The sequence below is a fragment of the Ambystoma mexicanum genome, chromosome 7q (genome assembly GCF_040938575.1).
Source record: "Ambystoma mexicanum isolate Mex_15411 chromosome 7q, UKY_AmexF1_1, whole genome shotgun sequence".
In the NCBI taxonomy this organism is placed as follows: Eukaryota; Metazoa; Chordata; class Amphibia; order Caudata; family Ambystomatidae; genus Ambystoma; species Ambystoma mexicanum.
Window position 1 is genome coordinate 173212241 of NC_090941.1, and position 27855 is coordinate 173240095.

Here is a 27855-nt window from a genome sequence, read left to right on the forward strand (position 1 = left end):
GCAAAGTTTAACCGTTGTGGACATTCATCATTGAGCATGTGTATTATGATGTCTGACAGTGCATGGTCTACAAGAATACACACACCCAGTGCCCTGTGTGCCCATGTAATGCCCCCTCTGCTGACTTGTGTTCTGGTTATTATGTCCAATCATTGTTTGGCACACGACATGTTCCTCAAGTGCACCGCCTCCATGATGCTTTCTTGCCACTTCCTCCTCCTCCTTCACTCCATCTTCATGTGCTGCTAGCAGTCCCATGTCAGGGACAGAGACACAATCCAAGGGATGCACATTTTGTCAGCTTTACACATGACATGGGGATCTTCGACACCACATAGCAGTAGATGGGTCCCCCACCAGTCCAGCTTCGCCAACTCATATGTGCCTTACGCAAGCCAGGTGACTGCTTCATCTTCACGCATGCATGGGTATGGCCAGTGTTTTAATGCTCCCTGAGTCTGTTCTGTGGGTTACTGACAGGGGACAGCCACCAACACCTGCATGTCTAGCCAATTAAGATAAGTGTTTGAACTGTCACGGTGGAGAACTGAACTTGGCTGACATAGAAGCGTGTTACTGATGGCCATACGCAGATGTCCATGGATGCATTTTGCCCATTCATGGCCACAATATGTGTACACTTCAATGGAATGCTGTAGGGGGGTGTGTCTACAAGATGGTCCATGAACAATGGCACGGACATCTCGTGGTACATGCTACTGTGTGAATCTGTAGTTGGGTGTGTTGGATGTAGTCAGTGGCTCATAATCATCATACTGCTCTGATCCATACTATGGTGAATTCCAACACTCCTATGGGTGTGCCAAACCGGTGACGTGGTGTGGTATCCCTGCTGCCCTCAGTTCAATCCACTCCCAGGGATGAGTCTCCGGTGAGGTGCCATGCTGGGGTCAGCCACATTGTGCATATGCAGTGTGTCTTCCTATATGCCCTTACGGTTGTGGGGCCGCCAATGAGTGGTGCATGTGTTGTGGGATTTGGCCTTGTCAGATGTTGGGAATGTTGTGTTTTGTGTGTGCCTTACTCCATCGATGTGGGAATCTGTACTCATGTGCCGTTGCACTGGTTCTGTGGCAGGGTAGTTGGTGGGGTGAACATCGTGCACTGGCTTCATCATTTCGACCCAGTTTGTTCATGCAGGCACCCACCTCATGGCACCAATGCACTGGCATGACACAGTCAGATGACTCACCAGGCAGCCAGGCACGTCATCCTGCATGTCGCCCCATGCGGCACGGTAGCGTGGAGATCAGCTGGCCCATTGAGTTATGAGTTGTTCCTTGATGTCGGGCCCACCCATGTGTGATGTTCTTTGTTGCGTTGCATTCCATCTGCACGTAGGGGGAGTGGTATTGCTTGCAGTTGCTATCCACCACCTGCATGCCATGCTGGTCCACCTAGGACACGTGGGTGCTGCGCGGGGCACCCATGTCATTTGGCATGCCTGCCAATGCATGGGGGCCAAATGTAGTGTTGTATATCTCCTGGGTAGTCCATGTTAGGGATTTGTAGGCCCTTGTGTGCTTGGGGAGGTTAACCAGCACTTGTTTATGTGTCCGTGTAATGGACGGTTGTGACATGCCATGCATGGGCCCCACTGTGTGCTGGTAGGTGCCTGTGGCATGGGTGTCGGGGCACAGGCAACACCTTCAGTTGTGCCAAGATAGCAGTGTGTATTTGTATGCTACTCGCTTATCTCGTTATTTCTCGGGCCAAATATGGTGGTGATGGTGTCACAGTCAAGCTGGTAGGGGGTGTGTATCTGCTCAGGGGTTTCCTTGAGGGACCGGACATGCTGCGTGGGAATGGGGGCTGCTGGGGTGGTGACTGAGGCTGCACTGGTGCTGCATGCTGGGCCTGTCGCCCCCTCCTTCTTCCCCTCTGTCTCCTCAATGGGGGGGGGGGCTGGTGTTGTTGGTGTAGTTGTTGTGGTTGTGCCCATGCTGGCACTATTGGTCTCATCTTGGTGTGGGAGGGGGTGTGGTGTGTGGGTGTGTTCCTTTTCTGCTGTGGCAGACTCCATTGCCTCCACCTGTGCTGATTGTGTGCACCTGTAGCTCTGGGAACCACTACTCAGGGTTCTTTACTCCTTCTGTGAGATGCATGTATGTACTCCATGCCGGTAAGGTACTTTACGGCCTTAAGGAGGCCGTTATTTACGTGTGCTCCTTACTTGTGATCAACCCCGGTTTACGCCATGCCGCTAATTTTGGCATGGTGCGGCGCGCGCGCGACCCAAGACCGGTATTTACAGCATCGTAGATTACGGTGCCGTAAATAGCGGTCTGACAGGTCGGAATGGCCCGTAGCGGTAAGCGATGCCGGTAATCCTTTACCGGCATCGTTTTTCCCTTTACTCCAACCTCGGAATGACCCCCATTGTTTTTCCATTACCTCCAACCTCGTAATGACCCACTTCTCTTGTATGTCATTATTGAAGATGATAAAATGTAAACTGTGTTTATACTCCTTGATCCCATTGATTGAGCTCTATAGAGTGAAAGTGTCACCAACTGTTCTCTATGGCTGAGAACTGATGAACATATCAGGTAGGAACTTTTTTGATGTACTAGCAGGGAAAATCCTGAAACAGGTCTTGTGGCTCCCGACTTCGGTACCAATAAGTATCATCAGATTGGAATTGGGCCTCACATTCTGGTGGTCTCAGTACATCACTAGGAGAGCAGGTGAACAATCAATAGGGTCTTATCTAAACGCCCTACTGTTGTAAGACACAAATCCATTTCTGAAAAAACCAAGAAAAAGAAGTGATCATTTTCACATCATGACCCATTTAAGTGGTTCAGAATCTGAAATAGTTTTCAAGAACAAAATAAAAAATGGGACAGATCAACTGATCTGTCAGATGTAAGCCGCGTACACCTATAGGTATACACGCATTTCGCCAAACTATTTTTGGTCGTGGTACTTTTCATCGCCGGATTTTACATCGCCAGAAATCCCGTTTTTTAATTTTTTTATTTTGGGGGGTGTTTTGTTGGGGTTGGGGTATTATTGTAATAGTAAGGCAGGGGACTGGGGGGGTGAGAACCCCCCCAGAATAAAAAAAAAAAAAAACAGGGTTTCTGGCGATGTAAAATCCGGCGATGAAAAGTACCACGACCAAAAATAGGTCGGCAAAATCACGTAGAACCACACCTATATACAGGGAAGGAACTCTTTTTTTTCTACCACCAAAAAAACGAAGAGCATATTTGGTGAATTTTCCTAGTTCTAAATATCGTGACTGGTAACTGCCTCCCTACGCTAAAAGTTTTGGGCCCAAAAGTGGTAGTCCTGCAAGAACTACGTACTTGCAGAATGTGTAAATCAGATTCTATTGAGTCACTATTCCATTTGGTGATGTTATGTCCTGCGTTCATTAGTCGCATGGTGCGCAATTCTTAGTGGTTTATTCACTCCACATCTGCTGTCCTGACTCAGGATTTATGACATAGGTTTATGATGACCTCCTAAATGTCACTATTGATAGCTCTTGTCAAAATGCTACCTGACATCCTTCTAGAAATGAATAAAGTAACAGAGCAAGGAATTCTAGATTGAGTCAAAGTATGTCAATTTTAAATCGCAAACTTAATTCCACTGCGAAATTGAATCATAACGTCTCAATGCAATATTCCAACTGCTAATTCTATGTAATCAATATGTTTTAGATATTACTTTGTACAGTGTGATGAAAAGTGTAATCATGTTTTAAAATGTTTATATAAAATGTGTGTAAATGTACAATGTGTACAGCAAACACAACAACAAAATAAAATGAAGGATATCTAATGAAGATGTTTTCTGAATTTCGTATTTCCTAATTGATCCATACAATGTTGCTGTAGTATTCTCTTTCTTACAAGTACTATTCTGCACAACAGGAGTTTGAATACATTGGGGGCTATTTCATTGCACACAGGGGACAGCCAAACGTTTGTATTGTCACAGACCCTTCCGCCCTGACCAGCACTCCCTTCCCTCCCCTATACTTCTCTTTACTGCACTTGCATGATCCTAATGTCACAAGGCCTAGTAGGATCATTTTTGTTTTGACCTCCTTGTTCCCCCACCCTCTTGTCTTGTTGTGCCTCAAAACACATTGGGCCTCATTACAAGGTTGCCGGTCCGGTTACAACGGTACCAGTAAGCTTGCCAGTACCGTTGTTACCGGACCGGCAAACTACAAGGTCTGCTTGCGGGTGCCTGCCAGGCGGAAAGGCACCCGCAAGCAGACCTACATGGTTGCACCCGCACCGGCCTCCCCATTCCCATTGAGTCCTGTGGGACTCAAATGGGAATGGGGAGTAATTTTTACCGGCACCCGGCAAAGGGGAATTACCGGGTCCGCCGGGGCTGGAATGCCCGGGTACATCCCCGTTATTGCCGGGTGCTGGTAAAAAAAGGACTCAGGCGGCAGCCGTGCCAGTAATGACCCCCATTGTGTATGGGCGCATTACAAATACCCAATAAATAAAAAATTAAATAAGTATTTGTGCGCTGTTAGGTCCCATGCATGCACGTTTTAGCATTTGAGAGACAGAATGTAATTGTGAAGAGTAAAGCAACGTGATATCACCTTTCCTTTCCACTTGAAATCCAATGAAATTGTTGCCAACTAAAATGTAGTCATTAAAAAATCACGGTGAAAATACCTTTTGCAGTGAAAAAGTCACCAAGTAAAAAGTAGTGAAAACATGCAGCTGAAAGTAGGCATAAATGCAGTGTTTTGGTGTAAGCGGTAGGGTTGAAGTGGGTGTGGAGAGTTTATGATTGCTTGTTTTGAAGTTGGGGTAGGAGTTAGCGCAAGGCTAGAGATCGAATAAAGACTTTGGTGTGAACTAGGGAAAAGTTTAGGGTCAGGGTGGTTGTAGACGGTTTCAATAAAATAAAGGTCAGGGTAAACTGTATGGTGGGAGTTGTAGTAATGCTCAGGTTAACTTTGTATGCGTTTGGGTTAGAGGTAAAGAAAGGAAATGAAAGGTTTGGCAGAGCTGGTCATTTTGGGGTAGGATAGGAGTTAGGATAAACCTTGGCTTAGGGCCGATTAAAGGTTAGGCTAAAGTTAGGATTAGAGCAAGGGTTTGGATTAGGGTAAAATGTATGGAATTTGTGGAGGGTTGGTGATGGGATTGGAGTTAGAGTCACTGTTAATTTTCGATGTATTTATTTGTGGTTCTGTTTCGAGTCACGTGCAAGGGAGATGCTTTAGAGTGCTGAAGGTTTTAGGATAGAGAAAGCCTAATGATTAGGAGTAGAACATGGGTTGAAGTTAAAGTTAGTGTAAGGGTTAGGGATAAGGTTAGGCTGACTGTCCAGGGCCAGTTATTGACTGTTTTATTTATGGGTTTGGGCCATTGTTAGAGTTACAGCCATTATCCTTTGTGTGTGTAAAATTGTATTTTGGGTGACCTTATACCTTGCAAGATTTACACACTTTTCTTAGCTTGTATTGAATGGCTACATTTTGAAAACTACTTCATGCTGACTACGTTTTTCACATGACTACATTTTCACTTGGAACCCATCACTTGTATACTATGTTTTTCAAAAAATAAACTCTGCCTGTAAATTAACCGTTGCAAGAAACATTTATTAATGGATTCCAAGGGAATCCATTTGCCTTTTATCAGGTGCAAATCAGAGGCAAATTCCATAGGAATCCATTTGTATTACTCCTGCATGAAAATCACATGAAAGTGTACAACCTGGTGCTTTTCAAAGACAGATGTGGAAAGCAAAGCAGGCATACAAACTCTGCTATGTGATCCTTCTATGCCTTGAAAAGGGATGAAAATGTCCAGAGCATTAAATGGAGGCGTAAAAGTATTACACCTCGCATTTACACATCTATTAATGTGCCAACCGATATTAAATGTTCCCCATCTTGTTAAAGCAAAAACTGATCAATTCGTGTTTTTTTGTAATGCTGTTTTTTTCTGGTGTGTGTTTTACACTCATTCTCCATCTGTCCTTCTTTTCTTCAGGATACAAAGTTATGGATAATCATGGAATACCTGGGAGGAGGATCAGCACTGGATTTAGTAAGTGCGAACATTATTTTTTTGTTTTACTTTATTCAATTTTCTGCATCTCCAGATTTCGAGGCAAGACCCAATGCATCTTAACCCTCAGGGATAAACAAGGATCATAGAGAATTACATAGCAGAACGCCTTTATGTAATTGTCCTTCTCAAGGGTGGGATGAGTCTACTCAACGGGTTACGTTAGATTTATCACTGTTATACGGCAAGTCGTTACATTGTCATGGTTTCTTTTTTGGGGGGATGGAGATACTTTAAGGGGTTTCCTCATCTGTTGGATGCGTCCACTAGTGGCCCCCATTTTGTTGCCTCTGATTGTGAGTCTACTCCTACTCCTCCATACTTTCTCGGATCAGTGTGTATCGATGTTGCTTATTTTATTGCACCCCTCTTCCAGTGTGCCTCTCTGGCCCAAAATGGTCTTGCAGCTCAAAGTGATTTTCTTTTGCCCAGTTTAAGAGGCAATTAAATTCATTTCTTTACTTGGATTGCCCTTTTCTGTGAGGATCCTCTGCCATGATGCGCACAAGAGTTTATTGTAGTCGTTCATTCCCAGCGAGGTCTGTTAACTTACCAGTGACCACATCCCTGACTCCTGGAATCATTGTTCAATCCAATATCACGTAAAGAAAGCCCCATATCCAAGAGGGAAAACCCCCTTTGCAACCAGGAACTGGGGGAAAGTCAGAGAAAATGTCTCCGGAGGATAGCTCGGGGGCAACATGTTCGCCTTGGCAGCAAGACGATATGGAGCAACACAGGTTTGATCCCTGGGTCCGTGCTTAGAAACCTCTGGGTATTCAGCGTGTTATAAATAACCTATCGTATCATAAAATACAGAAAAGAATTCTAGTTGGTAACAAAGAAAGCATGGGAGGTTGCCTCTTGAATATCTCAGCTACACCACCCTCAACATCCCTCCCCTGAATCAGAGTTTGTTTTACAGACCTCTCAGCAGTTTCAGTCACTAGGATGGGCGAAAGAAGATGATTTTGTATTCGTCGGGTAAAAGCTAATTGAAGTCATAGGCAGGTAAAGGAATTGCTGTGCGGGTGATCTGACACCTACCAAAAGCATGTAACTTGGGAGGTAGGATTTCGTATAGTTCACTGAGTCAGAGAGGTCCTGTGCATATAAATTAACTGAATGGATTTGAACCGCGGGGTATGTGAGCTTGGCTTTGTATATTCACAGATTCTGTCCAATGGTTTGTCATTCCTGGTTTTATGGCTGCTTCTCATTTTCCTATCAACATTGATTGATCTATTTGTCGGCTTACCATTAAATGATCGAATATAAAAAATTGAAAGGAGAAATGACCGCAATAGTTTTTTCTAATAATGCAGGGGCATCTGTGCCCCTCACCTCCCTACCGTAACTAATACCCATACCCCACACCTATATTTTACTAAAAACGACCCAAAATTTCGAAAACAATAGGGGAACAAATTCGTCATTTCTTCCTCTTTTTTTGAATTGGATCATTTATACGGATACCTTATTTGTCGGTGTCTCTACGTTCACTACTAAGATTACTCATTGCTAACCCTAAGGACCCCTGGTAAGAATGTTTACTGGATGCAGTGGTGCTGCCTGGACCTGTAGCAGGCACAGGGGTCATAAGAGAAGTTAGTCCTCCTGAGCTTGGATTTTACCTGGGACAGGTGTGGAGTGACTTTGTCTCCAAAGGAGACAAGTCACTCCACACCTAAGTAGTTAGGGTTTGGTCGGACCTCTGTACATTCTGACAGTACATCTCATTTGTCATTAAGCCCGGAGGGGGCCTCCATCTGCCAACATAGCAGGTCAGCCAATGCTTAATAACAAGAGTCACGAGATTCCCAGAGGTGGCAAATGCGAGGAATACGGCTGAGACCCTCTCCCTCCTACTGTTCCTGTTTAGATCTAATAGATTTAATTTCCCTTTCGGAGGAGCCTGTGATCCCATTGCAATGTGGGGAAAGTCTCATTGCCAACATGCAGACAGAAGCAGAAGCGGGAGGGGAATCTACAGTCTGACTTCAAATCTTTGCCACAAACTTAATGACCCTACGGCTGGGGTACCATTTTGGTTTTCACATATCAACTCAGATGTCAAGATTATCTGGAGACTCATGGACCCCTGTGAGATTGGTGGACAGGAAGGAACCAGTCCAAGCCTGAGACCTGGAACGAGCACCAACCCAACACTGTGTTCAGTGTGCTTGGTCTTGGGAGGATAGGTCAGGGGCAACATGCTCACTTTGGAAGAAAGACAACACAGAGCACCACAGGTTCGATCCCGGGTCCGTGCTTAGAAACCTCTGGGTATTAAGCGCGTTATAAATAACCTATCATATCATATCATGCACGCCATGCAAAAGCCAAGTCACGGAAAGACTCTCAGTGGGCAATTGCAAATCCACACAGGTGAATGCCCATGAACATAGACTGCATATGCAACCACAGAGCGTACCAGCAAATGGAGAAGACGCATTGGGGAGTGCAGAACCCTGTGAGTGACCTGAAGAGGAGGACACAACTGCAAATGTGCTCCCACTGTACTACCAAATGCGGCATCAGCCACTTGGGTATAGGCAATGTCTTCAACGAGTTTAAACTTCGCAACCCTCCAAAGTTCATTTATTGGTACATGCTGTGTTCTACTGTTTAACGATACAGTACTGATCATCATGAATGGGCAACTGTGGAACCATGTTGATATTATAATCCAGCAAATAACAGTGTTATACTACATCGGCTAGTGCCATTTGCTGAACACATCTTAAGGCATGGCTGTCAGTTTCACATCCCTAAAATAAGTTTAGCATGCCAATAGAAATTCTAGCTTCTTCTTTCCTGAGGATTCAGTGTTTCAGTTTAGAAAAAATATATCCAGAGATCAGTCAAGAACCGAGGCAGCAACATGAGAGCCTCGGTGTTACATGCGCCTGAAATGTTCATTATCCACACTTCATGGCAGGGCCTGAAGCTCTTGGCTAAATTTGTCTGATAACTGATTACACATACATGTTATGTTCAAGGTTTAGTGCTTCAGTGAGCCATGATCATGATCTAATTTCTAACAGAGTTTGAAATATGTAGGTATGTATTTTTTGTTACCACAACACTAAATCACCGATTTAGTTTGTGAGGAAAAACCTGCCAACTGACAAAGGTGCCAAGTGGCAACTCGGGAGTCAGTTCTTGCCTTTTAAGAAACACCCCTTTGCATTCTGGATCTTGTAGTTTAGTTCTCCATAAAATAATTATGTGCCAGCTCAGAGCATATAAAGCACTGTTGGCAAAAAAATAAGAATTATTCAGGGTGTACCATGACATAGGTCCACGCGCTATCCACCAACAGTGTGAAAAGCAGTCGTTTTTGTTTTGATAACACAGTGCTGCTCATATCAGGTTAGAAGTCATCAAGTGAGGAGTCTCGAGTAGTTTTTCCACGTGCCTTTTTTCCACTTGTTAGTTGCATGTTACAGGATCAGGACTAGTGCATATAGAAGGCCACCCACTGGGCGCCCCATCTCATACGACTCTCGCATGGTGCAAGATGAGGACCAGTGCATAGAGAAGGCCACCCACTGGGCGCCCCATCTCATCCAGCTCTCGCATGGTGCAAGATGAGGACCAGTGCATAGAGAAGGCCACCCCCATCTCATCCAGCTCTCGCATGGTGCAAGATGAGGACCAGTGCATAGAGAAGGCCACCCACTGCGTGCCCCATCTCATCCAGCTCTCGCATGGTGCAGGATGAGGACCAGTGCATAGAGAAGGCCACCCACTCCGTGCCCCATCTCATCCAGCTCTCGCATGGTGCAGGATGAGGACCAGTGCATAGAGAAGGCCACCCACTGCGTGCCCCATCTCATCCAGCTCTCGCATGTTGCAGGATGAGGACCAGTGCATAGAGAAGGCCACCCACTGCGTGCCCCATCTCATCCAGCTCTCGCATGTTGCAGGATGAGGACCAGTGCATAGAGAAGGCCACCCACTGCGTGCCCCATCTCATCCAGCTCTCGCATGGTGCAGGATGAGGACCAGTGCATAGAGAAGGCCACCCACTGCGTGCCCCATCTCTTCCAGCTCTCGCATGTTGCAGGATGAGGACCAGTGCATAGAGAAGGCCACCCACTGCGTGCCCCATCTCATCCAGCTCTCGCATGGTGCAGGATGAGGACCAGTGCATAGAGAAGGCCACCCACTGCGTGCCCCATCTCATCCAGCTCTCGCATGGTGCAGGATGAGGACCAGTGCATAGAGAAGGCCACCCACTGCGTGCCCCATCTCATCCAGCTCTCGCATGGTGCAGGATGAGGACCAGTGCATAGAGAAGGCCACCCACTGCGTGCGGCTCTCGGGCACCAGCAGACTCTCATGGAATATCCACACAGGGCATCCTCTCAGGATTGCACTCAGTACCACGCACACCTGTCAATTGCTCCATGTTCAATCATGCACGTCATACAACATCACACCTTTATTTCATACACATTTGGTGCTGTGACTGGTTCTGTGAGGTGGTGCTGTTCTTTCTGGTTCTCAACACAGTGTAAACATGTTCCCTTGTGTGTGTGTTAGAAAGCCATTCTGAGTTCTTGTACCATTGGAGCAATGCCTGTTTCTTTTAGGAGGGGTGATCCAGTGCTCTGGTGAGCTGTTGATGTGCCTGTAGATTAATTTTTCAAAATCTTATGCAGCATTTTTCTGTGGCATGCACTGTTCTCCCTCCTCCTTCAATCTCACCCTCCCCATCTCTGCCTTCCAGCCTCATACCTCTCCTTAAATCCTATCTCCTCCTGTCCCCCTCTTTTACCACCTCACTATTCGTGTTTGCTACTCAGGGTTCTTATTTTCAGAATTTTTTTTTTTTTTTTTACAATTCTTTGACGTGCTTATTCCCTGTAAGTTTTATTATTAGGGCCATGCCTGCGCAAAACGCTCATGAGCATTAACGTAATCTGGCAGGTCAATTGATTTCAGAGATTTTACTGTTTTATTACACATTTCACCAACGGTTACCTTGTTTACACCTGTCCTCATCTGTAAAGTTGGCTTCTGACAATGGCTGCTAATGCTTGAAGGCAAGACTTTTGGAGAGATTCTGTGCAATTTGATATGTGTCTAAAGATTCTCTCCCTTCCCGTGACGCTGAGGATTCTGGGTTTCAAGTTATACAAAATAGATTACCGAGGGTCAGTCAATGACACAAGCAGTAAAATTAAGGACATCAGTGTTAACTATTTGTAAAACCTTCATCATCCACAATTCCTTGTTAGTGCGTGTAGCTACTGGTTACTTCTGTGTGCCTTCTTTATGCATAGAGACATCATATTAAAGGTTTACTCTAAAAGTGAGCATGAAACAGGTACAGGTTTCTCTGTTTCTATATAGGCACATTGGGCCTCATTACGACCCTGGCGCTAAGTGAAAAACGATGGCGGTAAATGGTTACCGCCATCGTTTTCCGCCAGGTCCGATCATGACCCGTGACCGTTAACTACGATGCCATTAGCGGCATCGTAGTTAACGCTGCCGCTAACTGCGCTAAGGGTGCGCGCACGCGACCGGCCACACCGTACTTAGCGCCATGGCGGAAAGGTACACAAATGCCGACCCAAGCGGACATGTACCTAACGCCATCACCCAGCCCGTTAAGTACCTTACCGCCATGGTGCTAATTACGCCATCGCGAACCAACCGTAAAGGGCCATGTAAAGTGAATGCAGCTGCCACAGGTGCACAGAAACAGCACAGGTGAAGGCAATACAGACTCAGGAAGTACAAAAAGAGCACACCCCACCCCTTCCCACACCCAGTCACACTCCACAATGATACCAATACGACTAGCAATGTTGGGGCTGGAGGACCTGATAGCAATGCATGTGCTACAACAGCAACAACAACAACAGGCAGCACAGAGGAGACGCAGGAGGAGAAGGAGGGCAAGGCAGGCCCAGCAAGCCCCACCAGCACAGCCAGTGCCACCACGCAGGAAGCCCCCAATCCCACGCATCAGAGCCAATCCATTCAACCTCACTGCTGAGCAGATCCACACCCTGTACCGTTTGGACCGGGACACCATCACCGCCATCATAGACATGATACACAACGACATCGTCAGCATGATAGAAACTCCAACCGCCATCCCCCCCCTACTGAAGGTAGTGTCTGTACTCCACTTCCTGGCCACAGGCACCTACCAGCACACAGTGGGGCACTTGCGTGGCATTTCACAACCATTATTCTCACGAACACTCATCCAAGTGCTCGATGCCCTCCTCAAGCACACAGACGACCACATCTCATTACCACGGACTGCCCAGGACATTGCAAACACCAAAGTGGGTTTCCATGCACTAGCCGACATACCCGGTTGCATTGGTGCCATCGACTGCACCCATGTGGAATTGAGGTACCGTACCGCAACCGGAAACAGTTCCACTCAATCAACGTGCAAATGGTCTGTGACTCCAACAAGATCATCACACATTGTTGTGCCTGATTCCCCGGATCAACCCATGATTCTATGGTCCTGAGGAACTCCACAATACCACGCTACATGGAGCGACATGCAGGCCCAAGATCCTGGCTACTCGGTGAGTCCAATGTCATGGAAGTGGGCAGGTGAATGACGTACCGATGCATACTCCACCTGGCTGAAGGGGGGGCGGGTGATGCATACTCCACCTGGCTGATGGGGGGGGGGATGATGCATACTCCACCTGGCTGAAAGGGGGGGGGGAATGATGCATACTCCACCTGGCTGATAGGGGGGGGGGAATGATGCATACTCCACCTGGCTGAAAGGACGGGGGGGGAATGATGCATACTCCACCTGGCTGATAGGGGGGGGGGAATGATGCATACTCCACCTGGCTGAAAGGGGGGGGGAATGATGCATACTCCACCTGGCTGAAAGGGGGGGGGAATGATGCATACTCCACCTGGCTGATAGGGGGGGGGGAATGATGCATACTCCACCTGGCTGAAAGGGGGGGGGGGAATGATGCATACTCCACCTGGCTGATAGGGGGGGGATGATGCATACTCCACCTGGCTGAAAGGGGGGGAATGATGCATACTCCACCTGGCTGAAAGGGGGGGGGGGTGATGCATACTCCACCTGGCTGAAAGGGGGGGAATGATGCATACTCCACCTGGCTGAAAGGGGGGGGGATGATGCATACTCCACCTGGCTGAAAGGGGGGGGGATGATGCATACTCCACCTGGCTGTGAGTAACACAGAGAACGGAGACAGAGGATGGGCACTCACAATGCACTCAACCCCTCTGCATACATTGGGTGATGGCATGCAAAACAGGCCATGGGAGCCATGAGCATATTCTGGTTGCATTGTGTGAATCAATTAGTGCATGTAGAAGTGAGCCAAAGTAACAGTTGGATGCAAGCCATGTTGGCACATCATGTTCTTGATCAGACGACATGACTGACACATACATTCTCGCCTACATACAGGTGATGCAGGCTATCCCCTGAAGAGGTGGCTCCTTACACCAGTCCGTAACCCGCAGAACCAGCACGAGGAGGACTTCAACCGTGCACATACATGTACTCGTGTGGTCATAGAGCAGACATTCGGCCTATTGAAGGCACGGTTCCGAAGCCTCAGCAGGTCTGGTGGGGCACTCCTGTACCACCATGAGAAGGTGGCAAAGATCGTCATGGCATGTGTCATGCTACACAATATGTGCGTCAGACGGAATGTGCCCCTGCCCCCTGACGCAGAACTGCAACCACCTGACGATGAGGATGAGGAAGGTGCAGATGGGGCGGCACCCCATGGAGGAGGCGACGCACAGGAGGGGCGTGCAATGCACCAAAGTATCATCGACCACTGCTTCTAGCACACACGGCTGGTGTGAATCACATGGAGACTGCACTTGGGGCACTGTGTGTCTCTGGGACATGCACACTGTGGACTGTACACCAATAAAGCACACATACGCAATGAAAATGTCCACACATTTCATTTTGGGAAAGAAAAAAGTGTATTTAAACTATGAAACGTCTGCGCAACTTCGGCCCTTAGGGTCTCCGTGCCCTAGCCCCCACACATTCCGCGGCATGCTCAGCCAGCATCGTGGACAGTTGTTGCTGCCGTTCTGTGATGTCCTCGAGGGACTGCTGCCCCTGCTGGCCCATGGCCAGTGCTGGTGGTGTGATGGAGGGGCTGCTCCCCTCCTGTGGACTGAGGACTGGGCATGGGGTAGAAGGCCACTCCTCTACCTCTGTGTGCCCCTGTGTGTGATCCTCATGGGGGCTGGCGTCTGACAAACAGGGGGAATGTAGTAGGTCAGTGGGGCTTCTGACTTCATGCTCCTCAATGTCTGAGTCTGAACATGCAGCTATTGCAGCTGTCTCACCCATGTTGCTGCTGGCCGCTGACCCGGTGCCTTCTGTGGCAGGCAATTTTGGTAGAGGTGGAGCAGCTGCTGCTGGCCTGCTGACTACAGGGGTGCTTGCCGGTGGGACGTCCGGTATGCTTGCAGTGGGTCCTGCTTGTTGTGGGGTCTGCCTCACTGCAGCTGAGGTCGAGGGTGCGGGGACGGTATAATTGGCCTTCTTGGCTCTCTTCGTCGCAGGGGCGTCCTGGTCCTCGGGGTGTGAATATGTGCCTGTGGTGGAGCAAAGGAGGGAGGGCGTTATTGATGGGTCTGCGGACTTTGGAATGACAATGATAGACATTATTCTGGTCAGTAGATGAGGCAGATTTCAGGCAGGGCCATGCAGGTTGTCCCCTTTTAGTGTGGAATGTGGATGCAGGTATGCGGGTGCCTGCAGTGTATACAGGGTGGTGCTCACATGTGGCTATGGGCAGTGTGGAAATGTGTTGCATTTACACTCTAGGGCAACCTTGTGCTACACATGAATGGACTGCTGTGACTATGGCATGTCTTGTTTGAGGCACCTACCTTCATCGCCTGATGTCGGAGCTCCCCTTTCCATCCCTCCGACGCCTTCAATGGCTTCCATGCCAATCGTGGTTGCACAAATCTCCTCCCATGGTTGGAGTTTTAGTGGGGATTCCGACCCTCCACCGGTACCCATTGCAAGGTTGCGGTTCGCAGAGATGACCGCTCTGGCCCGTATGCGGAGGTCGTCCCAGCGCTTCCTGCACTGCTGTGGGGTGCGGGGTACGGTCCCCACCGCGCTGACACGCTCGGCCACCAGGGCCCAGATGGCCTTCTTTTTCCCTATCGCTGTCCTGGTCATTTCAGGGGAGAAAACGACAGCTGCGTTGTCTTGCAGGGTCTCCGCAAGCATGCAGAGTTCCTCCCGGCTGAATCTTTCCTGGCGCTGGCGGTCACATGCCTTCTTAACAGATTTAGGCATTTTCGGGTAGTTGGATGGGTGGGTGATTGGTTGGGACAGGTGTCAGGGTTGGATCTGGTGTTGTTCGGTAGGATGGCAATGGATTGTGTTTTTAAAGATGGCCGACGTTCTGTTTCCCGTTCCGGCGCGATGACGCTATTTCCGGTCCTGCTTTTTACGGCCACCGCAAATTACGGTGGCCGCTAATTACGGTGGCCGCTAATTACGGTGGCCGCTACTTACGGTGGCGGAAGTGCACCTTGCTCGCTTTACGATGCCGGTAGGGGCCTTTTCCGCCATGGCGTTAATTGCATTACCGCCATGGCGTAATGCTCGTGCACGATGGGTCGTAATGTGGCGCTCTTTACGCCATCGGCCCACGGCGTAAACGCTCATTACGCCATGGCGGTAATGACGGAAGATTACCGCCTGGGTCGTAATGAGGCCCATTGTATCTGCCACCAAACCACCTAACTTTGCAGCGGAAATAGCAACTCACCATCAAAGCTGCAGTTCAGACTTGAATTCCCAAGATCCCATTTCACTTCACGTCCCTAATAAAATGGCGGAAGCAAAAGGGTTGTGTATAATGACTGTTTTTCTTACCATGAACAAAATGACACCTTGGGAAGAAAAATACGCGCCTTGTGACGTTCCATCAGTGGGGCGAACAATGGGCACGGGTTTAGCCCATTGTGGGCACAGAAAATGTCAATTGTTTTGCAATTTTTGCCATGGGTGAGAACTTATAGCCAATTAGGAGCACGAAAACATGTGTTTTCCTAATTGGCTGAAAAGTTTGCACTCCTGATGTTGTCCCAGAATCTGCCATTATGCTCTGCCGGAGAATATTTCGGCCACCCCTGGTGAGCAGACAACTCAATGTCACTAGGACACCACTTTAGCAGTTCTGAATTATCATGTTATAAGGTAATGAAATTTATGAATTGGGGTCCCAGGTTAACTTTTGTTGAACAAATTGGTATTAAGCACCTGATGACAGCGATTTGCAAAAGGAAAGTCAGTGGGCCTCATTACAACGAGTGCGGTAGAGGGTTAAGAGCGCCGGTAGAGCTGCCGGCGCTGTTAACCCTGTACTGCCTCATTACGAGGTCTGCTGGCAGGTCCCGCAAAGGACGTCTGGTAAAACCAGGCATCCTTAGCGGGATCCGCTAGCAGACCAGGATGCTAACAACGGGCCCGTCATTAACGGGCCCGTTGTTAGCATCCTCCCCATTCCCATTGAACCCTATGGGGCTCAAATGGTAATGGGGATGTACCGGGTCCAGGTGTCAGGAAAGGGAATTACCGGGCCCTCCAAGGTCGGAATGGCCTGGTAATTCCTCATTCTTGGAACACGGACCCGGTACCCGGTATGGGGGTAGCCATGCCGCTAAAAGCGGCATGGCTACCTCCATACTCGTAATGAGGCCCAGTGAGTGTAAACGTTGTGTCTGGGGGAGGGGGAGTTCTGCCGTGGTCCACCTCTATAACCTTACGCTCTTTCTCGTGAGCTGGCGTTAGTCACGTGGGCCGCAATTGGCGTGTGAGCAGAAGTGCATCTGTTTTCTAGCTCTGGAATCCACTGCCATTTTCTGAGACAGCGCCATTTTATGCTGTTTCTTCACTGTTTTTCAAAAGGTACAATCTCCTTTCCAGACCCTCTGACATTTGCTCAGGATGACACTTCTTGCCATGGCCTTTTTTCCGAGCACAAGTACAATTCCGTGGGAGGATTCTCTGGGTAATTTTCTGTATTGAACTACATCACAGGATGTGTAAAATCCCAGTTGTCAAACCACACAATAATTCTAGGCGAGACAATTACCACTGATTGTTCCTGTTCATATTTAAAAAAAATCTCTTCCCTGTGCCTCTTCTGCAAGGTTTTTCGACAAGTTGCATAAAAGCGGGAGAGGAAGCTGAAGGAGGTGGAAACATTGTAGAACAATTAAATTATCATTTAAAAGGAACATATTATGTGTGTTCCTCTGCATGATGTGCAATTGTGTTTGTAATCAGCTGTTCTCACGCAGTATGTTAAGAGTTAGACAGGTTTTTTTTTCCAAGGTTGATTTTATTAAAACACTAGCAAAAAGTACTGGTTCTTCGAACAGGTTCTGTAGACAGACACTGATAACATTTTCATCAATTGTTGGAAATCAATGATCCTGTAGTCTGCTGTTCCGATTAGCTTATCGCTTGATGTGCTTTGCACCCTGAAGTAAACTGCACTGAGAATGGGCGTGTGTGGCTGGGTGACATACCCTGGAGCAGACGTTGGGGGGACCCAAGAGTTGGTGTGCTCTCTACCGACCTGTCGCCTCACCCTGGTGTGGTGCAGTTCATTGCGGTGCATTGTGGTGAAAATATCTCAGCAACCGTGCATCGTAAGGCCTTGAAACATGGTTTTCGATAGGGACCTCAAGTTTTGTTCCTTGTGTCGAGACAGGTACTTCTACGACCAAATGGATGTTTAGCCTATTTACGACAACGGTCTCATGTATGAAGGTGCTGAAATCCGGGGAAAGGTGTGAGGTTGGTGAAACGGTGTGGGATCGTATAAGGAACAACGCTTCGCCAAGTCACAAACATACAAAGTTTGACTTTTATTAATATAGATATGATAGTTATCCGAGTGAATTGACTTTTGTCTTTATGTGTCAACTGGCCCTCATTACAACACCAGCGCTAAACCATGGCGCTATTAGCTCCATGGTTGGTGCCGGTGTTGTAACGGGTCCGCCATGGTTCAATGGGGAATTACCACCCCATTCCAAGGTGGGCGGGGTGGTAATTCCCCACTGAACCATGGCCCTTCCCCATTCCCATTTTCGCCCCATAGGGCTCTATGGGAATGGGTAAGGCGCTCAGTACGGGACCGCAAATTGCGGTACCGTACTTAGCACCAAGGTCCCTTTGCGGGTCCCTACTTTAACGGCTGGTGTAGACCAGCCTTTAAGCTCGGGTCCCGCAAAGGGACCTCGTAGTAAGGCGCTAAGTGTTTAACGGCGCCGCAGCCTTTTACGGCGCCGTTAAACACTTAGCGCCAGGGTCGTAATGAGGCCCAACATGTATTTTTACACATTAAACACATTACGGAAGCTTCGATAAATGCATTGTTTCTTTTATCCTTTACACTCTGAATATTTCTGCACAACACTTCCCCTCTCCCCCAACATTCGAATACACCCCTCTAATCATGTAGAACATGCCAAGCCCATGCACAGATGTCCCCATTGCTCACTAACTCCCATCTGTCCTGGCATTTACTCTTGCACACCTGCTCGTGAAATGTTCTTCTGGTAGGTCAAGTTAAGCATCCAGTTTTAAGGTTTTCTTGATGGTATTGTCAGTTTTCTTTAAATCTTAAAGTTAGTATAGCCAGCATTCGTGGAAAGGCTTACTCAACTGTAATGTTGTAAACCTTGTCGCAGAAATACGATTGGGCCTTGTTGCACCACAAGCTAGATGGCTGTGCTCTTGGTGAAGGATCACTAGAGTTCAAGTTGCTCATTTAAAAAAAAAAATTAACCATCCCTTCTGAGGATAAGGGCATCATCTTATTGCTGGGAAATGAACCCCTTTTTGCCTTCCAAGACTGCAGCAAGGGAAATGAAGCTGTTCCTGTTAGGATTTCTCCACCATTTTCCCTCCACTTTTCTATGTGTGATTTTAAGTAGACCATGCAAGGTCGGGTACCAACTAGTTCCAAAAGTATTGGGCTTCAATATTTTGGTCTGTATTGGTACAAATGAATTTATCGTATCAGTTAGGAAGCTACTATACATTTAATTTCAGAGATGTGTTCCGCAGAAGCCCCTTTTTTTCAAACAAGAGCTTATGTTGGCAACAGTGGATTAAGATTAACAGCTGATTTTATGATTGGTATCAGTAATGGAAGGGGAGGGGAATGGTACTTGAAAAAACACTGCCGCATGGTCGGACCAGTTCAGCATAGACACTTGTAGGTCTGCAGGAGAGTCATTGCAAGTTATCAGCTAGTCTAAGGTGTGTCTTTTATTCCGTGTAGGACCGGTAACCATGAAATGAATGCAAGATTCTGGTGTTACTGATCAGAAGGGCCTCCAATTAAAAGAAGAGGACTGTAGAGTCTCAAAAAGGGGGCGAGCAATGTCCATTGGCTGTCTACTAAGACTAGAGTCACAGTTAGGTGGGCGATGAATGGCAAGCAGGTGTGTAGAACAAGCAGTATGAATATGTACATTAACTCCTAATGTCTTGCAGGATGGGAGATCCATGCAAGGGGATGGGTGTGACCTAGCAGTTTTGGCTGGACTGCCCCTTATGGGGTGAGGCCAAACCTGATTTGCATATGGTCTTTTCCCTTCTGCAATGGCTTGGCAGGTGAAGAACAATGGTCTGGAGGGTTGCCCAGAACAATCCCAGAGGTTATGATTAATTCCAAACCTTCCAGCCATCACCTGTTTTGTTTTGTTTTGCATATCCTTGCAAGGGATAGCACAGGCATCATAAACATTATTACCATGTTTCAGAGATAGGCGGAAGATCAATATTATGATGGAGAAATAGAATCATAAACGGCTATAGAGTGGCCAGGGACTGATCAGGCATTGATTGGAGCCCACTTGAAAAAGATGACGTAGTAAACAGGTTGCTCACAGGTTTAATGGAGGCTAGGCAACATACAGCACAAAGTTTCAGACCTAGCGATATGTGTGCTGCTATTTTTAGGGGGAAATGAAATGAAATGAAACCACGTGCTATAGGTGTTGTCAATGGGAAAACGGGACGGGTCTTTGAACAGAAGGGCAGTAAACTATTCCCATCTAATGAATTCTACCCGTGTGCACCTCAGCAGAACAGCCAAGGTGAGCATGGGGGTGCGTGGGAGCAAAAGCAGTTTCACAAGTTTTAAATGTATTTCTGTTTGTGAAGGCAACATGGTCTACAATGTGTTTTAAATGCCCGACAGCCTTGTTTGTAGCATATCCACTTCAAATTAAATAGGGGCCGAGTTGTGATGGTTATAACTTTCCACACCTGCTGAATTTCAAGGGTTTCTTTGTGATAAACCAGATCACCTTTACTCTCTCTTAAGTAAGTTGTTTTCACTGAGTATATATATATATATATATATATATATATCTTTGATGTCTGAGCAGTGCATGGCGGGGTACGAGGTATAGTTTCATAGCTTACCACAAGTGACACATTTCTTATTATTTTCGATTTTGCACTGCAATAACGTTTTTTCTCTGAATTTCAAAGGTTTTTATTAGAGCTACTTGACCATAAAGTCTCTTTAACAATTTTTTTTCATTTAATATTATAGTACGGTGTTAGCCGCGCTATTGTTAAGGTGAGTACTGAGTACAATAGGAAATCAAAAAAATTAATTGCGAAAAACTTTTCACTTGGACGATGGATTTGGCTGAAATTCTGCAGACAATCTTATATGCGCCGAACCCAACCTATCGCTGGACTGGACATTTTGGGAAAGATCAGTTAAAAAATAAAAAAGTTATTAAGAAAACCAAAAAAGCAAGTTCGGCCTAGTCTCCATTCCTAAGAGCACAAACGATTTCCCATTGCCGTGATTACACTGCAGGATAACACCGGCTATAGAAGAAAAGGCGGGGAGGAAGTAAAGTTCATCACGCAGAAACGAGTGTTGGGGAGAATGGAAGAGGGCTGCAGAGGTGAGGCCTTGAGGGGAGTTGGGAGAGCAGGGACAGCAGAGGGGTGCGCTTGGTGAGTGGCAGAGAAGCACTTCATACCCATTTTTGTTTCCTGATAACCGCAGGTATGAAACAACTACAAATAACCACAGCTACCCATAGTTCACAATTATTATAGCCGCAGTTATGGGTAAAATATATTTTTTAAAATATATATATTTTGACAGCAACAGTGAGGTAAGGGGTGAAAAAATATCAAACAATAGAGTGGGCACAGGCAAAGGCCGCCAGTATTTTGAAATATACAGTGGGCACAGCCAAAGGCCTTGGCAACTGACCATGGACGAAGGTCATGGCTAGTGGCTTGATAATGTTGTAAAATATACTGTGGGAACGGCCTTCGGCCATGGCTAGTGGCTTGGTAATGTTGTAAAATATTCAGTGGGCACGGCCGAAGGTCATGGATAGTGGCTTGATAATGTTGTAAAATATACTGTGGGAACGGCCTTCGGCCATGGCTAGTGGCTTGGTAATGTTGTAAAATATTCAGTGGGCACGGCCGAAGGTCATGGATAGTGGCTTGATAATGTTGTAAAATATACTGTGGGAACGGCCTTCGGCCATGGCTAGTGGCTTGGTAATGTTGTAAAATATTCAGTGGGCACGGCCGAAGGTCATGACTAGTGGCTTGATAGTGTTGTAATATATACAGTGGGTATGGCTGAAGACCATGGCTAGTGGCTTGGTAATGTTGTAAAATATACAGTGTACACGGCCGAAGGCCATGAATAGTGGCTTGGTAGTGTGGTAAAATATGCAGTGGACACGGCTGCAGGTCGTGGCTAGTGGCATGAAAAAAACTATGGTATAACAAAACCCTTGAAATTCACAGAAAAAAACTTTAATTCAAGTTTAATGAAGGTTCCAAATTTGGGAAGTCATGACTGGATTAACTCAGCGCGTTCCTGTTGCAAAGCCCATAAGCAAATACATAAATACATAGTATTAAAAAAAGGTATTCACAATGACATACAAAATGGCATTATTAGGGGCCATAGCATTATGGGGGATATCAATGGGAGCGCGCAGAGTTAAGCCGGTTATGACTTCCCGAATGCGCAGGTTTTCATGGCTTTTGTAGCGATACATTTAGGGCACCTTAACAAAATTTTAACCTATGTTTTTCCAGTTAATATATTCGGTGAAAAAACGTTAGTTAAAGGACAATTAAGGTGAATAAATTCACTGCAACGAAACCCTGAAAATTCAGTGTAAAAACTTTAGTTGAAGTGACATTAAGGTGACATAAGGTGACATTTAACAACACAAAACCCGTAAAATTTGGCAGGTGCTGGAAGCTACGCCACCTTAACTATGATGCCGCACACTGATGACATCACTGAAGATATCACATATGACATCACTGATAGCATCATTAGTGAAATCACTGGTACAGCAGGTCACATGTGCAAGAAAGAGAGATGCAACATTTAAAAAAAGCCTTTTTCTGCATATATGTATGGATTCAGCTTGGTTGGAGTTTGCATTGAAAATACTGTCAATTTTGAAACATGGTATTCTTATGCATCAGTGTTACTCTGTATTCATCTAGCATTGGCTATGATGATATACTCTAGTATCTTTATCACTCTCTTCTGAAAACAGACCCCTGTGCAAAGAAGCCATTAGAGTACTCTGATTATAAGTTTACACCTTTCTGCCAAATAATACAACATACATAATAAGAGGCATTTTCCAAAGTCCATGTATCTTCATATGGCAGACATCTTACTGTCATTATAACAGACCTTCATAAAAGGTAGGGATTGCATTGGTGCAATATGTTAAAATATAGTCAATGTTTCTCCATAGCTGGTACTTACCAGTAAGGTCCCTTAGTAGGTTGCAGGGGATGCCCTGATGCCCTACCTGATTTCTCATATGATGCCATCACTGATGACATCTGACATGTCCTAAAAGGCTAGGGAGTACAGTTAAGTGGAAGGACTGTAAATGTTACATTTATTGTCGAGTGTAGACTCACCTTGGCCCACATTCAGTGCTTGGTTGGAGTCAACGTACATTTAGATGTCAAGGTGAGTGTTCATGAAAATGTGGCATATATCTGAAAGTCACATAGTGACAGGCACAGTGCAATATCAATGCACATAGGCGACATACTTTGATATGTAACTGTGAGGGTATCTTATCCGGTTACTTCGCCATATAACAGGAACATTATTTTTCAATGCAAACTCCAACAAAGCTTAATCCACTCTTATATTCAGAGACATGCTTTTTAAATGTTGCATCTCTCTTTCTTGCACGTGTGATCTGCTGTACCAGTGAGGTCACTCATGCTGCCATAAGTGATGTCATATGTGATATCATCAGTGAAGGCATTTGTGATGTCCTCATTGTGATTATGGATCACGCAATAGCGTCATCATATTTAAGGTGGCAGCTGCTTCCAGCACCTGCCGAATTTCAGGGGTTTTGTGGTGTTAAATCGGCACCTTAACATCACCTCAACTAAAACTTTTAACACTGAATTTCCAGGGTTTCGTTGCATCAGTTTTTTTCATATTAATGTCACTGCAACTAATGTTTTTTCAGTGAATTTCAAGGGTTTTGTTGCACTGAACTTATTCACCTTAGTTGTCCATTAACTAAAGTTATTTCACTGAATTTCAATGGTTCTGTTATGCTATACCTCCCACCACGTGTAATTCTGTCTTTTTTTCTAATAACATACCTGATTTCTGATAATTTGTTATCAATATCTGTTCTTGAGCTAAGCAACATCAGTGTAATCAAGTATTTCTTCATTTTTTCATGTCCACTAGATAAGAAGGTATTAGTAATGGTGTACTGTTTCGAGGAAGAGCAAGGTCAGGTTGGTGGAATACTGTGATGAGGAAGACTGAAGTTGTGTAGTTGGGGACTGTGACAAAGAAGAGCGTGGTGGGTAGCCAGGAACAGTGAAAAGAAGAGTGAGGAGGGATAGTTTGGTACTGGGATGAGGAATAGCGAGGCATGGTTAGTGGGGGTCTGTGACTAGGAAGAGTGAGTTGGTACACAAATATACCTTACATATTATAAACACAGAACTCCTTTTAAGGACTACCTTAAATATGAAAAAAATATAAAAAAAAATAATGCTCAGACCGATATCTATGAAAGTACTAGGACGAGGAAGACAAATGTGCTGATATGAGATCTAGATTCATGAACAGTGTCCATACAAATGAGTAAACACTGTATTAATTGAACATTATTCACATGTATTTTCTATTTGAGAAGTCATAATGTCATGAATTATTCATATGATACTGAGACGGGGTACATTGAACAACAATGAAGATCGAGAACCACGTATACACCGAATTAAATAAAAACTGCATTGCAATATTCCAAAAACTTTATTTTATGTAAAGGGATAATGTAAACACTATATAAACAGTGAGAATTGTACTCTCTTTTGGAAAAAGTTCAATAAAAACCAAGAAAAAAATGCACTATTTTGCTTAATTTCACAATTCAAACCACAATGTGAGCATCACAAAAATTCGACATTCGATTACCAAATTGTGATTTGTTAGAATATTCATATAAGGAAAAACATAATATAACATTTGTAGAAATAGGTATTTGCCACACCTGAGCTAATCAGCAACCAAATTGTCACTTAACAAATTGAAAACTATTTATTATAAAAAAGAATACAAATTGACTCGATTCACGGGTATAAACCAATCTGCAAACAGATTGGCCTAAGGGGACATGCATGGTATAAAATTAAAGAATTTATTTGTTCATAGACACACAGATCGCGAAAAAATTCAGATAGTCAGCATGCAAACTTTAAATATCCTCTTTGTCCAAAGTGCACTTTTCACATAACCAAACTTTTCCCTGTATGTTCTCCCTTGATTGTGCCTTGTTCTCTGTTGGTTTGTTTGTTTTATATTCGCTTTTTGTTTTTTTATTCCCTTTTTAAGGATGTTTTGATCCTTTTTGTTTTAATTATTGTTTTTTCTTTTGACTTTTTTTTGGGATTATTTTCTTGAGATGGCAACACAACATACCGAAGCACCCTCCAGTGAGGAAGACATTGATAACGTCACTGTCCCGAAGATCCAGTAGACGTCAAGTGGGTAGAGCAGCCAGCTCCACCCAAGCAGTACCGCCGCAGGAGTTTCACACCTTCCCTGTACTGACAGTACTCCAAGGTGCCTAAAGACACTCCATTGTCAGTCGTCTAGAAGGGACCATGCACATTTTCTGGAGAGTTGCTCAAGAGAAGATTCTCTTCAATTCCTACACAGAGCCTGGGCACCACAGCCTTTGTCAACCACCTGATTCATTACCACTGGCGGTTGCAATGCCCTGATCACACAGCCGGACCTGCAATACCACAGGCCGCAGAGGAAGCTGGACCACCACTACCAGCTGCGTCACCCACTGAACCTCTCCCATTGACTTCATCTGGTACCAATTATGGAAGTTTTGCCTCTGCCGCCCTTGCGTTGCACCCTCCATGCCAATGCAGGTCTCCAGTAAGTGGCGTTTTCACCTGCAGGAAGTGCTATATTCCAATAGCACTGAATGTAACAACGTATGAGCAATGGAGGTGGGCAGAGCATGGGCAAAATTGACAGTAGATGTGTTTGTCCTTTGAGTTTTTTTTACTCCCTTTTTCAGGTTTGTTTTACCTAACTGTTAATTAAAAAAAACAAGAAAATGTAAAACGTGTCAAAAGAAATCTGCTTTCCACCTATCTTTGCTGCATCCACTCCCTCCTGCTCCCTAACCCCACAACAGTATTTTTCAGAACCACCATCAAAGTTTAAAGAAAGATCTAAACTGGTTAGCCTTAACAGTAACTGTCCGTCACCCAAGTTAAAAATCTGAATGAAACAAGGGTTCCTTAACGCAGGCAGCGGTTCTGTTACCGGCAGTTTCAGCTCGCAGCCATGGATTATCCCTTGTATTTTTCTCACCAGCTGCTAAGGGTGTTTGATTAAAAAAAAGGCAATTGCCCAGCGTCCCACTTTGGCGGCATGCCATGGTTCATGAAATCCTTTTTCTCTGTTCATGACTGTGACATCATCAACTGAGAAACAGACTTCAGAAAGTAAGACACAGCACAGTGCCACACAACAAGATCATTTTAAGTATTTTTTTATTTTTCGCAAGTGCTAAGGGTGTTTAAAAGAAACCACACTTACCTTGTGGCACACCTCAGCGCCACATCCTAGTTCCTGTAATCCATTTTCTCTGTTGATGACCATGACATCATCAACATGGAAATGGACTTCCAAAGGTAAGGCACAGCACCACACAGCAAGTTCATCGTTAAAAGAAAAAAAATTAAATGCCCTTAGCACCCACCTAGGAAACTACACAGGCGCTAAGAGGTGAGGGAGGAGCGGGGAGGAGAAGGATGTGCAGGGGAAGGTGTGCTGGCATTCTTCAATGTAAAAATTAGGAAAGTTAACACAGCACAATCAACTTCTAATATGCAATCAACAGTCTGAAACAAGAATCAACATTGTTTACAATCATTCCCATTTAATGAGCAGACTACCCACAGAATGTAAAATGAATCCTTTCATTTTTCTCATCGTAACTTGTACCACTCATCACAAATCTCCAACTAACAGCCATACATCCCTCTTACTCGTTTTTCCTCTTTCTCATCCCAGTACTTTACAAATAGAGAAGTCCTTTGAAATATTGTCTCCATGCACACTGCACCTGTCCCAAAAGTAACACCACTCACCTCCCTCCATAATACCTTTACATCCTCCCTTCAACCCAATCAAACATGAAACATTCCTCAATTCAACTTTTACAAACTCTGTACAAAAACCGACTTCGAGAATTGCAAGAAGGTACAGACTGATTTGAGAATCTAAACTTGTATTCATTTTCCCTCTTACAAGTCCCAGTATTAGGTCTTGATATAGCTATGTACAAAGACCTGCTTTGAGAACTTTGCAAAGGTAAAGACTGATTTGTAAATTGTAACTTTTACTCCTTTTCCCTCTTACTCAGTCCAGTATTTTTTTAGTTCTTTATATAGCTCTGTACAAAGACCTACTTTAAGAACCATGCCACGGTATAGAGTGATTCGAGAAACTTTTACTCGTTTTCCCTCTTACTCGTGCCCGTATTTTACTAGTTCTTGATAGTGCTCTGTACAAAGACCTACTTCGAGAACCACACGAATGTATAGAGTGATTTGCGAAATGGAACTTTTACTAATTTCCCCTTTTACTCATTCTCCCTTTTTACTCTTTCACATACATTATGAATCGAGAGATAATGCGAATTAGTGCAACATTATCTCTATACACACTAAACAAAGAAAATGTTCTCACATAGTGTGTATCATGCACTTGACGCATATAAATAATGTACATGTTTTATATGATATACTCTTCTCATTAGTCACTGCTTACGAATCGATAAATCATAAGAAATAATGCAGTCAACACTACTACTTTTCTAACCTCTATACAAAGCCTGCCTTCGAGGACCGCTCCAAGAAGAACACTGAATCGAGAAGCGTTCCTTCAGATCACGTGACTACCTCATCCAATCAAAACAATACTCAATGTAGCCAGAGCTCTGCCATGAACGTGTCTGAGGGCTCACTTTATATTCACTAAACAAACTTAAGCAAAACAGTTCTCAAGCTCAATTCACAAACACAGAATGTTAAATCACATTACTTTAAAAAAACTACACATTTTAAAAAGCTATTTTTAAATATATATTTTTAAAAAAT

The 27855-nt window shown here is 45.2% G+C and overlaps 1 protein-coding gene across 1 annotated transcript in view; it reads left to right on the plus strand.

Moving 5' to 3' along the window:
* The window catches only part of STK24 (serine/threonine kinase 24), a 1188458-nt gene that overhangs the window by 840241 nt on the left and 320362 nt on the right, over positions 1-27855 (plus strand). The window contains exon 3 of the mRNA XM_069639237.1: positions 6012-6068. Within this exon, the coding sequence (XP_069495338.1) occupies positions 6012-6068 (57 nt within the window). The remainder of the gene's footprint in view (positions 1-6011; positions 6069-27855) is intronic.